Raw genomic sequence first — 13,942 nt, forward strand, 5'->3', positions numbered from 1 at the left:
TAGCAGCTGTGTTCCTTCCTTCCTTCCTACCGCTGCAGGGTGATCATAATAACGCCAGAAATGCGTCAAAAATTAAGCTACCTTGTTAGCACTTTACATGGTCCTGGTCTTGTTCGCTTTTTTCCGCTGTCAGGCACCAAAATTTCGTATCCTTCACGCTTTTGTACTAATTAAGAAGGGAGCGTTTCGGGTTAAAGATTTGAGCAGTAAATTGATGTTGGGTACACATCATTAGGACTAGTCCGGGGATAAATTTCAAAGGGTTTACACTCTGGTTTATGGCAAAGTTTAGCACAAGGATTCATGGCACTTGCAGTCAAGGCAAATGGAATTAAATTTATACAAGTGGGAGGCATAGAATTTACGAGATTATGGCAGCTTTTTTATTATATTTATAATGGCTATAAATGCATGGGGGCTCTGCTCATATTTTGTGTCTAAAGTCATTTAATAGTTTTTAAAGGGAAGTGTTTCAACTCTGATAAATGATACAAACATTTACGTACATGTATCTGCTGTCAAAGCAAACTTTATGCTGTAATTCTGTATGTAAATAGTCAGTCCGGACGCGGTAGATGGCAGCGGCATCATTTTCCTTTTGGTTTCGGGTTTTAAGCGTTTTTAAGTATTTCTTTTTGCAGCCGTAAAATGTTTATTTAGCATTTAAAAAAGTATTTGCTGTGGGGCACGTTTATGGGACGTTAAAAAAGGGCATCAGGTCTCCCCCCAGGCCACTGTGTTCATGGGCCATGAGGCCGCAGGAGCAAACAGACAAACAAAGTGGCTGGAATTTATTTAAAAACCCATTTAACAGGCCGCCCCCCTGGGCACGAAGGCATTGCCTCTAAGCCCACATCAAACACTAAGTGTGGCAAGGGGGCAGCTGCCGCGGGGGTGCCACATCAAATGGTCAATTAAATTTTTGGGGGCATTTCATCAATGTCGTCCGTTGTCAGAATTTCCAGGAAAACCATTTCTCATTTATGTATAATCATTTGTTATGTGTGGCGCTGCGGCTGCCTTGTAGCCATTACGGTATAGGAGTTGCATGGGGCAGACGTTTACTACATTAAGTGCCACTTGAGCTGGTCAGTTGTCACTTTAGTTGTAGCTGAAATGTGGTTAATATTCGCTACATTTTGTCATATTTTAAAGCAGAGAATATGAGCTTAAAGCGCTGCAGAGAATGCCAGCGAAAAATGTCAAAAATAATTGTGAAAACTCCACTTTAAAGGCGTGTCCTTTGGCTGCCTTTTCTCTGTTCAACAATTGAATAATTAATGCACGAGAAGTGTACTTAACGTCATTAGGCCTGTCGCTTGTGCCTGGACTTTTGCTGAGTGAAAACCGTGTCCGTGACAAAACTGGCAAATAGCCGGGGACCACATCAAACGTTCCAGCAGACTCAGCGGTTGAGGTGGCGCCATGGGAGAGGCCTTCCTCCCCCCACTGCTGAAATTATTTTAATTTTTTCGCACAACCGAGAGGCGGAAATTCCAATTAAAACGCATCAGCGCATTGAGCAACGCGATGCTGCAGGGTGGAGCAACAGAAACAGTTTCAGAATCGGCATCGGCATCGGCATCGGCATTGGAATCAGAATCAGAATCAGAGCCCAGAGCTCAGTATCCGCGAATCCGTAACCAAACAGAAGGAAAGGCAGATGCAGTTTTCCATGTTTTATATTTTTCGACTGATTTTCCATTTATTTGTGCAAAGGAAAGGGGCAAAAAAGAGCTGGAAATTGTTGCAGGACTCGGGCAGCTCCACCGGCCGACCAAAATAAATAAACTGAGATAAAGTGAGACGAAAGCGAAACGAAAATAATAATGTGCATATGCAAATAAGAGCCAGGACAGAGGACAGAGGACAGTGGCAACAACGAGGATGTCAACGTAATTGGACACGCGCACGGCCCATCCATCAGAGCGTGTGTTTACTGTAAATAGATGGGGCAGCAGCGGCGGAATCTCTCAACTGAAATGACATCACAATTTCTTATTATGCAACTGTCAGATGTGTTTAATTTGTGCCGCCCAAATGCATTTCTCGATTTTGCTGATTTCAATTAAATTGAATTTCAATTGAACAGAACAATTCCCACTCCCAATCGCATCTGTATCTGTGGCTGCAGCTCTATCGTTCGTCAATCAACAGCATTTGGATTGTGGCCCAGAGCCCCAACTGGCTGGCTGGCTGGCATTTCAAATGTTATGCGCAATTACAAGTGCAAGATGAATGCGTTGAATGGGCAGCCCCAGCCCGTTGCTGGCTCTCCGACTGGCTAAAAGTAATTACAAAACTTTCCACACGTGACGCAGGCTGCATAATGAAAAGTCAAGCACAAGTGCTAGACAAACAAACAGACAGACAGACGAGAGAAAGACCGACAAAAGCTGCACAATCCAAATGAATTGGCAATCTGCTAGCTGCAAAACAAGCGAAATTATTTTGCTGATTTACCAAAGACAAACATAATTGAATTACGGCAAAAGAGTCCATCCGCAATGCCCCTCGCCCCGGCACAGATACGAACACGTAGCCCAGAGTCCAGGACTCCGTTATGGTCCACAACTTTGGTCCGTGTGCACACAAACAATGCGCATTAAATTGGCAATTATTTGCTGTTGCCCCACCGATAGCATTTATGCGTTTTTATTGCTGCCAGTTTGAGTGTGAATGCAGCACAGCAGCACTCGGCAATATGTGCACAAACACAACATAAATATGTGGCAAAAGCAAAAGCAAAAAGGCAATGGCAAAGGCAGCTGGCGAGCATCTCCCACGATAATGCAATCCCAATAAGAATGGAGCAGCAATAATTGGCAGATGCGATTAAGCTACATTCGATTAGATATGCAAAAACAATTGCCACCAACAACAAAAGCAGTAGAAGCAGCAGCAGCTGCCACTGTGGAAAAGGTTGAGAAACAAACCAGAACAAACATATTTCTACACATAAATATTTGAGACTATTTTGATGCTTTCGATTAATTTTGAGTTTTATAAATTAAAAATGTAACCGTTTATATTTAGATTCAACCAATCGTTGGCCATAAATCTTTATTCTTTATTTTTGGCTGCTGTTTTCTTCTTTTTAGGCCAAAAGTTTAATCAGTTTGTGTCCGTGTGGCAGTGCCAAAAAAGTAATCTTCGATGGCCTCAAATAAAAGCCATAAATTCCAGCGATAAAAATAGGCAGAAGAGTATCTATGAATATATATTCGCCCCAGGTCTGGTGTGGCATAAAAAATTGCCAAAAAAACACCTCAGCCTGCCCCACTCCTGCCCCTGCCCTGCCACACTTGAGCGATGGCCGGCGGACATGATTTGGATTTGGATTTGAATTCGAAACTCTCGGATTCATATGCAAACAACGGAAAATGGGAAAACTATGTAGATACGATGGTAGCTGGGAGCAATGCCAACTAATCTGCCAGATGGTAGGCTGTTGGAAGTGGGCGTGGTCAGGCTACGATTCGTTACCCAAAAGGTATGACGATTTTGAGCAGATTTTTGGTCAAAGAAGAATCCAATTGAAAGCCCAAAAGTTGTCTAAATTTGTACCCGAATAGGCTGCAGCTATTGCCAGGGTAGCTGCAGCTTCGATCACCGTTCAGCGCTGCCTTTCCATCTTGTTTTCGTAATTGTTTTAGCCGGCAAAGTGCGGGCTGCAGTTGGGAGTTTTTGGAGTTTGCATTGTTTGCCAGGGGGGCAGACGGCAATCAAAAATTGGCAGGGACAAAAAAAAAGCAGACAACATTTTAATGTTTGTTTGCTGTCGAAATTTGTTGTTTGTTTGCACCCACTCCCCCCCCTGCCACTGCTGCCTGCGGCACTTCCTGTTGTTGCGGCTGCTGCGTGTCACACGTGCGGGTTGCTCATTGATTTAAACGTTTTATTTATTTGATTTCTAATTAAAAATCATTCGTTATACACACATATGCACGGAGTTGGATTTGTTGTTGTTAATTTTTTGCGCTTTTCCGCTTATTTGTTGGATTTTGCACTTGCTTTTAATTAAATGCAAATAACAAATAGCGAAATTGTTGGCATAAATTATGCGACAAAAGGTGCGAGCGTTGGTCTGGCCTGTCACACGCCCGTGTCCAAGTGGCGGCGCCATTATTTATGAGTGCAATCATTCACATGATATTCTGCGGTTTCGCCCCCCTTCCGCCCTGCTGCATTTATCATGCAATAAACTTTTATACCACACTTGCAACCAGCCAGCCATGCAGCTGCTGCTGCTGCTGCCGCTGCTGTGTCCATCTTCACTTGTGCTGCATTATGATTAATGCTTCTCCGTTATTATAGCCAGGGGGCAGTGCCACATAACTGCAGCCAGCTCCAACCATAAATAAACCGAAAATCTTCATATTTTGTGCGATTTGTGGGATAAATTATTGAGTTTCCTTTTGGGCAAACACACACTGGCTGGAGTGCAATCGAAGTTGCATTATATTTGGACACACAATATTTCAGCACTCACAAAAGGAAACCACAAACTCTGCCAAATGATTGCTCCTCGATTTACTTCATCAAGAGTGTAATTATATTTTGTCTTTTGCTGCAATCTATTTGAAAATCGGTTGCATTAATTACACTTTTGAGCAGGTGAGCAGCCAGCAGGTCAGTCGAGAGCCCATAATTGGTTCCCGCTACTGCAAGACTAGCCTTTAAAGACATTAAAATATAATCTGATGATGTTGAAGTACGAGTACGGGCCACTGGTGCAATCACGCGAACTTCCCCCCACACAGCCCTCACACCCACTGACAGGTCGCAGCAGATAAGAGGCCTCCGCAGCGGAGAGGCCTCAGCATAAACAGAAAACTCATTAAAATCATAAAATGCATTTATGACAGCCTTGTTTGCACTGCGGGGCAATCAGGGGAGAGGAGGGGAGGGGAGGGGCAGCCTCTGCCGAGGCGTTGCCTGAAAAGTGTCAAAATCAAAACCAAGGCGCCATGGCAAAAGTTTCCTTCAGTGTGTCCTGTGTGTGTGTATCCTGGCTGCTTCCTGCCTGCGATGTGCAAGCACGAGCAGAGCGCCCATTTGCCAGCCATCCTGCCTGCCGTTGTCACACAATTATGCGTACAACAGTCTCGGGCATTGTTGTTGTAATTATGTTGCCGGCTGTAAAACAAACTGGCAACAACATGGAGAAGCCCCTTACCCAGAAGCACAAGCAGCAGCAGCAGCAGCTGAAGAAGAAGCTGAACACAGACACAGACTCGGCTGCTGCTGCTGCTGCCTCTGTGATTAATCATGGCAATTCCGAGCTGCAGCTGAAGGCATGAGAACAGCTTGAAGAGTCGGCTTAAAGACAACCGCTGAGCATTTTCCATTTCCCGGCTGCGCCACACTTCAATCACGCTCCTTGCCCCTGATGTACGTTTGACAAATTGAAAATTGCGCACAAAGTAGAGCGACTTGGCCATGCCCCAAAACAAGGCTTTATCTTGAGCTCTATCTCTTGCTTTCTGGCGAGGTTCGGGGTGATTCTTTTTGCGAGAAAAGTCTGTTCGTGGCTGACCACGTTCCGCGTTGCCATTCGTCTTGCTTTCAACGATTTCTCAGTGCATAACTCAGGCTGCTGCCACGTACTTGGGAGTAGCACTGTGGCCGCTGTCTGCTGTCTGCCCCTGCTGCTACTCCATCAGTTTTTATCCGTAATCAGTGGCCTGCAGAATTTCACACATGGACACATCGTTCGATACGTTTGATTAATGCTTCTGCATTGAGTGCAGCTCCCTGACCTGACCCGGCCTGACCCTCTGCGAACTTCTAAACAACTCAGAGATGGAGAGAGAGGTTGACTTTTATTCGGTTGAATGGCAAGGACAGAATAGAACTGGGAGCTTGGGGTTTGACTTTGACGCTGAATCAACGAAATCAAAACGTGCGGGTCGAGTCTCTCTTCTCACATCGATCGCATTTTCCATTTTCCATTTGCATTTACCCATTGCGATTCCATTTTCATTGCCATTGATGGCTGCTAGATGCTGATTACCATTTCGCATTCATTCCTCATCATTTGCTCAGCCCCCTCCCGTACGCCTGCCAGTCACTCAGTCAGTCACTCGGCAAGGTTCGACATTTCGGCAGCGTCTCTTTAGCTGATTGTCGTCTGCCAGGAGCAGATGCTAGGCCCAGGACGTGTGTCTGCTCTTATAAACGGTATCCAGTTGGTAGATATGTACACATGATAACTGTAATTTATTGTGTACTAAAAATGTGTAGCTTTACATGACAATATAGCTGCAAAAATATCCCAGGGGCTTAGTTCGAATTATGTTTTTAGTTTCAGTTTATTTTGGTACCTTTTAGGCCGACGGTGGCATAATCATGGCATCGCCCACCATCTCTTTATTAGTCTCACTGGCCGCTGGTAAGTCAAGTGGCAGTTCTAGTTTACGCAAAAAGCAGGAGAAGTTCACCAATCGTCCCTTGTGCAGGAATGGAATCTTGGGGCACAGCTCGAAGGCATGGTTCACAGGCGGCATGTCGCAGCCTTTGCTGCAGGACACATCGATGAAGTTCATTAGATCGCACACCTCAATCTCGTCGCACTCGTTGCGATTCAGAATGGACAAAATGTTGTCAATCAACTCAAGGGAAAAGGGCAGCCGGCAGCCGCGAAGTGTTGAGCGAACTTTGGATTCGGCCAGGAAGGGTTTGTTCGTGGGATTGATGTGATGAAAGTGTTCCATCAGATCATCGCGAGCATTCCACAGTGCACGCTTCAGCTCCAGATGTGCGGCTGCCCGCACATCGGCCCTGGAACAACTATTCGGAGGAGTTTGCTCCGCCGAAAAGTGTCGGCAAAGCGTAATGATTTCGTGATCGCTGACTGCTTTGCCCATCACCCCGACTAATGCACCCTTGAAGCTCTCGAATGAGACAAACACATCGCTCTTGTTCTCCCAATTGTAACAATCGGGCGCACAGGATCCCACGAACTCCGCCATTCGGCTCTGCAGCGCGGAGCGAACTTTCTGCATGATGGTGGGAAGATTTGCGTGGCTAAACTGCTCTGGATGGTGCTCCATGAACATGAGTGTGTACTCGTCCGCCGATACCAAATGGAAAATGAAATCCTTCAGCGACATGGTGGACCCGATGAAGAAGTTCCATGGCATATAGTACTGTGGCTGCTTGCAGGAGAATCTCTCCTGGCCGGGCAACTCGATGCGAGTGCGTTTCATGAACTCCCCACCGAGGAAGCCCGAGTTACGTACGGCAATCTCCTGTATCTGCAGCGTATCGTCGCTCAGGTAGTAGCTTATCACAAAGATGCGCTCACAGTTTTCCTTGATGGTGGAGAGCATCTTGGCGCCAAAGCGCAGCACATAGCGATCGAACTTGATAAACTTTTTGAAGTCCGTCTTCGGGGGCTTTGGCTCCACCGATATGCAATTTCCAATCGAATCTTCGTAGCTGCCCCAGCCATTATATGGCGGCAGAACTCGCTCCTTCGGGCGGTATTCAGCACAGTCCTCCGATCTTGTGGGAATTTCCAGTGGTGTAAAATCCTGGATGCCATAGCGCTGCCGATAATATTGCTGTGTAAAGGGATCCAGTTCGGTTATGATCACAGCCCGCCCGTAGACATTTATCACGCTGCCAATTTGCAGGTCCTTTTCGCCATAATAAATAATCTCCTTGTTGCCCGTGTTCAAAGGATCAACGCAGTAACGCACGTTGCGCATATTAGAACCCAAAACGTTGAGTAAAGTTATGGGTGTGGTTTGCCCCGGCAATAAAAGCCCATCAAATTCCTGGAAATTCACCAAAAAATCTGATTTTTCTGCTGCACATTTCCGTATTTTAGTTGCTTTTTCTCACCCGTGCGAGACGTGCTCGTTTTAGAAACACAGTCGGTCCATCGCGACCAGAGTTACGCACGTGAGCCTCCTTGATTTCTATGGTATCGTCAGCCAAGTAGTAGCAGAGCTCCAACTTGCGCACATCCCCAAACTCGGTGCGATCATCCCAGTACGCCTGAAACTTGAGTATCTGCCGATCGTATTTTAGGAACTGAGCAAAAGCATGTTTCTTTTCGGGAGGATGAACAGCGCCTAACTTTGCGCGATTACGCACGGAAGTGGCTGGATCGCTGTGGAAATTATTTGCACAATAAAGAGAAGACTTAATGAAGTTTGGAGCAGCTCTCACCTAGGAATTTGTATTGAATCGGGTACGGCAATGCCGCGTCTGTTTAGAAACTCACGCGTGAACTGATCGCAGTCTATAATGTGATATTGACGATCGAATATCTGCACAGTCATGTCAATATTCAAGTCAGTCAAAGACATGAACTCATTGTCACAGGGCGGCGCCTTTTGCACGCGCTGACGATGCACCACGCAGCCCTGCACTAGACCAGAATTGTCCACTTTGGGCTCATAAATCTCCAAAGTTCCATCCTCCAGATAGAAGTAGATCTTGACCTTTCGCACCATGTACGGTGCATGGTAGACCTCCTGCAAAGTTTGCTTGAAATAGGCACTAAAGCAGAGAACCTTCTTGTCGTAGGCCAGCCAGGGTGGCATCCGCGGACCGGAACGCGGCGGATAAATGGAAGATGCGCCGACCGGTGGACAGCTAATGTCTACCACATCGCCATTGGGGTCAATGGGTGCGGGCTGCTGGCGATCATTGAGCATGCTGAGACCCTGCAGGTTCAGCAGAGACTGTGGCTTCGGGTAATGTGCCTTGGAGACCTTATTAGCAGAGGAGATAAGTGCTTGGCTGGTTGAGTTTTGAGTGAGTGAAAGAACTTACATCGCGAAAGAGCGTGCCTGGCAGCAGCGGCATTCCCGGTATGCGCAGCATTTTGTGCTGAATAAAATTTATTCTATTTTGCTTAAAAATATATTTCAATATTTGTTGTGTGTGCTCAAAGGTGTATAAAATGTGTCTCTCGTTGATTGGAAATATGTCAACCCATAGCCTACTTGCTGGAAGCTGCCGCGTCTTCCCCTGCCTTATAGGTCCCTGTGGGTGCAGCATTTTCGTTGACATATTCATTGGCAAACTCAATAAGGTTGAATTTAAATGCTCGACGGCGTTTAGTGCCTTTACGTGGGTTTCGCTTTGGGTTCGATTCGGAAGGAAACTTCCTGGAAGGACCTGCTGGCAGTCCTCGCATGCGTGGCCCAAATTCAATTTGCACCCAAAACATTTTGTGCGCGTTTGTCACGGAAATTGAAAAGCATCTTCCGACCGACCCAACTCTCCCCCCCCCCCTCCTCCCTGCACTCCCCACTCACAGAAACTTTAACTTGCTTTTCATTTTTCCCGATTCCATGAGTCGACGACAAAAGTTGTGTAAATTATTTTGCCATTGCACTTGTCAGCCCCGTCAGCAGTCCCCCCCTTTTGCCCCTTTTCCTTTGACACAACACCCTTTGATGTCAGTTGCAAGTGCACAGCAGCAGCGCAGCGCAGCGCAGACCCGAGCAGAGCAGAGCTAATTTCCCTGGCACCAGCATTTCCTTTTTGGCCAACATTGATGAATGACACGCGACCAACACGAAACAGGAACTGCTGCCAGCGAGCGGGAAACTTTTGTTCGACTGGCAAATGAGCGGAGACTCTGGTTGGACCTGTGCAGAGCATCTGCCAGTCGACACCAGCGCGTTGCCCCCCCCACGCTCTGATTAATGAAAAGTGCAAGAGGAAGCGCAGTCCTCCCAGCGAGTCCTCTTTCAGGGCACACTTCATATACAAAAAGGGGGGAAGGGAAGGCGACTTGTGTGCAACTTGCAGCCTCAAAGCAAAGACGTAAACGAAGACCAAGACGATGGGGCAGTCCCCCCATCATCATCATCAGCATCTCATCTGGAATCTCATCTTTCCGCTGTTGCTGCATTACGGCAGACCGCGGCACAAGCCACTTGCAGCAACTCATCGATTTGGATGCTCTTTCAAAAGGTATTTCTAAGATCTTTCCAGCTCAAACTTCGAGTAATATTTTGCATGTAAAATGGCTTAAAATTAGTTCCCCAAACCTTTCTTTTGCTCTCCCAGCTGTAAGAGTATTTGCCGTTTGGGTTTCTGATATTTGCTGACTGGCTTCCTGGCTGGCTACCCTTGCTGCCTGCTCTCAGCTTTCCCTTGGCTTTTAGCCTTCGCCTTCGTCTTTGAGTCTTTCGCTTGTTTGCCCGGTTGCTTGGCCCCGCTTTATGCATTTCGTCGTAGCCACTTTGATGACATTACCAGGAGTCCGCTTCCTGGCCCTCGCCCTCTCCCTAGCCCTCGCCCACTCCCACCACTCATCCGTTCTTTCCGCTCCGTCATGGCTTAATGGCATTATGCCTTGATGAAGCATTTTTTGTTTCCTTTCTTGTTTTTTTGTTGGTTTTTGTGTGTGTGCTGGCTGGCCATCGTGCGCTCCTCTTTCTCTCCCTCTCCCTCTCCTTCTTTGCTGTTTCAACTCCATCAATTTCAGCAGCTTTTTACAATAAATTAAATCAATCGATCAGGCCTCGGCAAAAAGTGTGCCAATCAATTAGTTTTCCCCCATACCAGTGGGGGGGTGGGACAGACAACGCACAAACACACACAGAGGGAATAAAGAGCGAACAAGAGAGTGGCAGGGAGACGGGGTGTGAGGCAATAATTTTAATGAAATACAAATATAAATGAAGCGGCAAACAAACAATGACAGCTTCTCCCTTCCTCCCCAGAGCCCTGACCAGGGCCATCAATCGCAAAAGTTTTTACAATGAATTTGCTCAAAATTATTTCAAGCACTTGCCCGATTAGAGACGCCATGTTTCCAGCTGTTTATCCAAGCCATTTTGCGGGCTCCTCCCAGGCCATTGTGCCGGGCATCTCAAGTAGTTTGGGATACCCTGCGAACAGAGCGCCAAATGCAAAGACAACAAATAGACGAGGGACGAAATACAAGGCAGAGAGAGTCCATGCCAAAAATGGATAGATTCTGCGTGTTGTCAGGCAACGAATTTTGAATGCGCTTTAATGGGTTTTGGGCAATTTTTTACTGGAAAATTGTGGCTTGAAAAGGGGATCCAAAAAGTGTTTCTTTTTATATGAAAAAAAATATTAGATTTGCTCGATGAATTATAAAGAAAATAATATCCAAATAGTGCCATCCATCCATCCTCTATAAATATTTCAACAAATTCTAAAAGCTTGTATCAAACTCCAATAAAAATTCACAAAACTCTTCCCCAACGAATCGAAAGAAAAAACCGAATCTTATCGAGTGCCAAAGAGGGACCCAAAAAACAGAATGACAAATTTTAATGCCAATAGGCAAAGACGTGCCACAGAAACCAATACAAAAAAATATAAGAGAAACGTGGACAGGGGTCTGCTCGGCAGGACTAGACACGAGACAGAAGAGCGAGCGGTTCAGGATCCCCTTCCCCCCTCTCTCCCATTTGCTCTTTATCTGCCGCCGCTTTTCGTGTTCATTTTAATTTGTCGAAATGTCTTTGGAGCCGGCACAAACGATTTGTTTTGGTCGATGGCCCCTCTATTTGGGCATTTTCCATTTCCATTTCCGCCGATAAACCCCCCTCCCCCCCCTCGCTTGTGCCTTTTCTTTTTGTGCTGCTGCTGCTGCTGCTGCTGCCTTTCCGGGTTTATTTGTATTAATGAAATAGACATTTTGGGGTCATGCTAAAGTGATTTTTCAACGTCTGCTGCCAGCAGCAGGCGGGCGATCGGGTGGGGCGTGGGGTGGGACTCCATTCTCCTTTTGGTTTTGTCCCCGATGTCCCCATGTCCCATGTCCCGTGTTCCATTTTGCTTATCTCCATGCTGCTCCGCTGTTGCTGTTCCATTTTTTTCCGTGTTTACTTTTCCTTTGTCTTGCTATCCATCCTCGACCCACGACTCGTGCTGGAGTCCTGGAGTCCTGTGGGTGTGTGTGGGTGTGTGTGGGGTGTTGGCGCAACTGTCGTGGCTTTTCAGCAACACTCGCAGCAAAGTGAAACTAATGGCAGTTAGTTTTGTTAAGTCGATAAAACTGTCAGTGATATGGCAGATTGTGTGGCAGCAGCCACCCACCCCCTCACACAACCCCTTTTACCTCTTTTTCTGCGTCTCTTACTTGGACCCCCAAAGCGTTTCTCCATACCTCTGGTTAACCTTTTTCTTTTATTCTTTTCCCTCTTTTCATTTTTTGTCACCTAACCCATTTTCCGTGGGGGTGTGCTGGGTGGGTGCTGCTGCCACCAGATACATTTTGAGGCGGGTTAAAAAGTTAAATGAACTTGCTGCAGGCATAAATTTCCGCTGTCTGCGTCGTCAGGCCCACAGAAATGCGCGGAGGAGTCCCAAACCCAATTCCAAACCCCGAAAAAATGTACACGCTCAAATGAAGAGAGCGAAGAGCCAGCCATCCTCTCCGCTCCTCTCTCCGCTCATAAAGAATGCAGAAGTTATGCACCACTCAGGCACTATTCTGGCACTCTGCAGGGGCGTGGCTGTTGGACAAGTAAGTGGCATTTTATGTTCATTTTCCCGCGGCGGCAGCGCCGTCGTCTCCTTCTGCACTGCCATTGTGTTTTATGTTTTTGCCTATGCGCGGAATGCACATGGCGCGACAGGGAGGTGCGGTACCAGAGACTGCTGCAGGGCGGGCGGGTTTGCAAATGGCTGACTTATTCGGCGACAAACTGTCGCTGGAATGGTGCACATTTCTCTGTATTCATCCACGGCACTGCATCTGCATCTCTGCATCTCTCCATCTTCATCTCTGCATTTTGCATGCTTTGCATCTCTCCTTTTGCATCCTCTTGCAGCGACATTGTAAATGACTTTGGCTTCATATCTTCATCAGCGAGGAAGCTTTCAGCTTATTACTTTTTGTGTGTGGTGTGGTGGCCATGCATATTCCCCTCTATATGTGCACATTAATCCATGCACCACTCTGCTCCTTTTCAGCTGGGGTTGACCTGTGGAATTAATTATCGCATATCGCTGCTGGCTCACGTATCCTAAATCAAAGCATTTAACGTCGCTAATCCCCTTAATGTACGAGCCAGAAGAGCCACACCGTTCCACTGCACTCCACTTACACTCCACTCCCCTCACTCCCCTCCAAGCTTGAGCCATCCATCTGCTTGGGTAGTCCAAGGCAAGGGTCCAATGTATTTAGCAAATTAAAATGGAAAATCCCTGCCCAGCCAAAACCGCAGCACCAAAAAAAAAACAGTTTAAAAATCTCCAAGGCAGCGCCAGGGCTTGGGCTTGGGCAGCCGTTTGGGCTCCTGTGTCCCGGGTCCAGTTCGCTGTGATTGGCACCAGTCATCAGGCAAGTTAATTGGCCGCAATTTAGTGGAGCGACCAGCGGGTGGCAGACTGGTTTGCCCGTGAGTTTTGGGGTCGTGACACGCGGTGTTTGTGACAGAAAATTAATAGAGCTCCCAGAGGCAAGTGCTGCCAAGAAAAAAGGGGGATATCTGCTGGCAATTAGTTGCCATTTGATCAGTTTCTCATTTTATTTTCACCTCTCTCGCTCTGGCTATAGTTTTCCCATTAAAATCTTAAAGTTTGTTTCAGTTTTTTGGGCCAGTCTCTGCCCCCCTTGCACCACTCACGGCGCTCGTAAGTAGAGCCATCAATCGAATTGAAGTCCACCCATGTCAGAGCTCTCGCCCTGGCTCTGGCCCCATTGATGTAGGTGGCTATGCTTCTGGGCTGGACAGCGCTGTTGACCCTCGTTCGCTGTTGCTAAATCTCGGTCATTTGTGACGCTATTACCGGGCGGCGGTACGAGGTTGGATGTTCTCCTCTCGACTATTTGTATAACGCTGTGGTCCGGCCATTATCGTCTATGTGGGTGGAGAGCGTTATTAACTTTTGCTGCCTGTCAACATTGGAAAATTATATGCCAACGAACCACACCACGAACCCTCCTAGCAATCATCCCTTCATCAGCAGAGCCCGCACTCCACTT

The 13,942-nt window shown here is 46.9% G+C and overlaps 1 protein-coding gene across 1 annotated transcript; it reads right to left on the reverse strand.

Annotated features, from left to right (window-relative positions):
- Positions 1-6,204: 6,204 nt before the first annotated feature.
- On the reverse strand, positions 6,205-8,905 carry LOC117894878 (EF-hand domain-containing family member C2). The gene is made up of 4 exons (XM_034802145.1): positions 8,791-8,905; positions 8,182-8,729; positions 7,852-8,122; positions 6,205-7,784 (listed from the first exon to the last, which is right to left on the reverse strand). The coding sequence occupies exons 1-4, from the start codon at positions 8,839-8,841 to the stop codon at positions 6,330-6,332; spliced, it is 2,325 nt and encodes a 774-aa protein (XP_034658036.1). The 5' UTR covers positions 8,842-8,905; the 3' UTR covers positions 6,205-6,329.
- Between the last annotated feature and the right edge of the window lie 5,037 nt (positions 8,906-13,942).

The sequence above is a fragment of the Drosophila subobscura genome, chromosome J (assembly GCF_008121235.1).
Source record: "Drosophila subobscura isolate 14011-0131.10 chromosome J, UCBerk_Dsub_1.0, whole genome shotgun sequence".
Taxonomy (NCBI): Eukaryota; Metazoa; Arthropoda; class Insecta; order Diptera; family Drosophilidae; genus Drosophila; species Drosophila subobscura.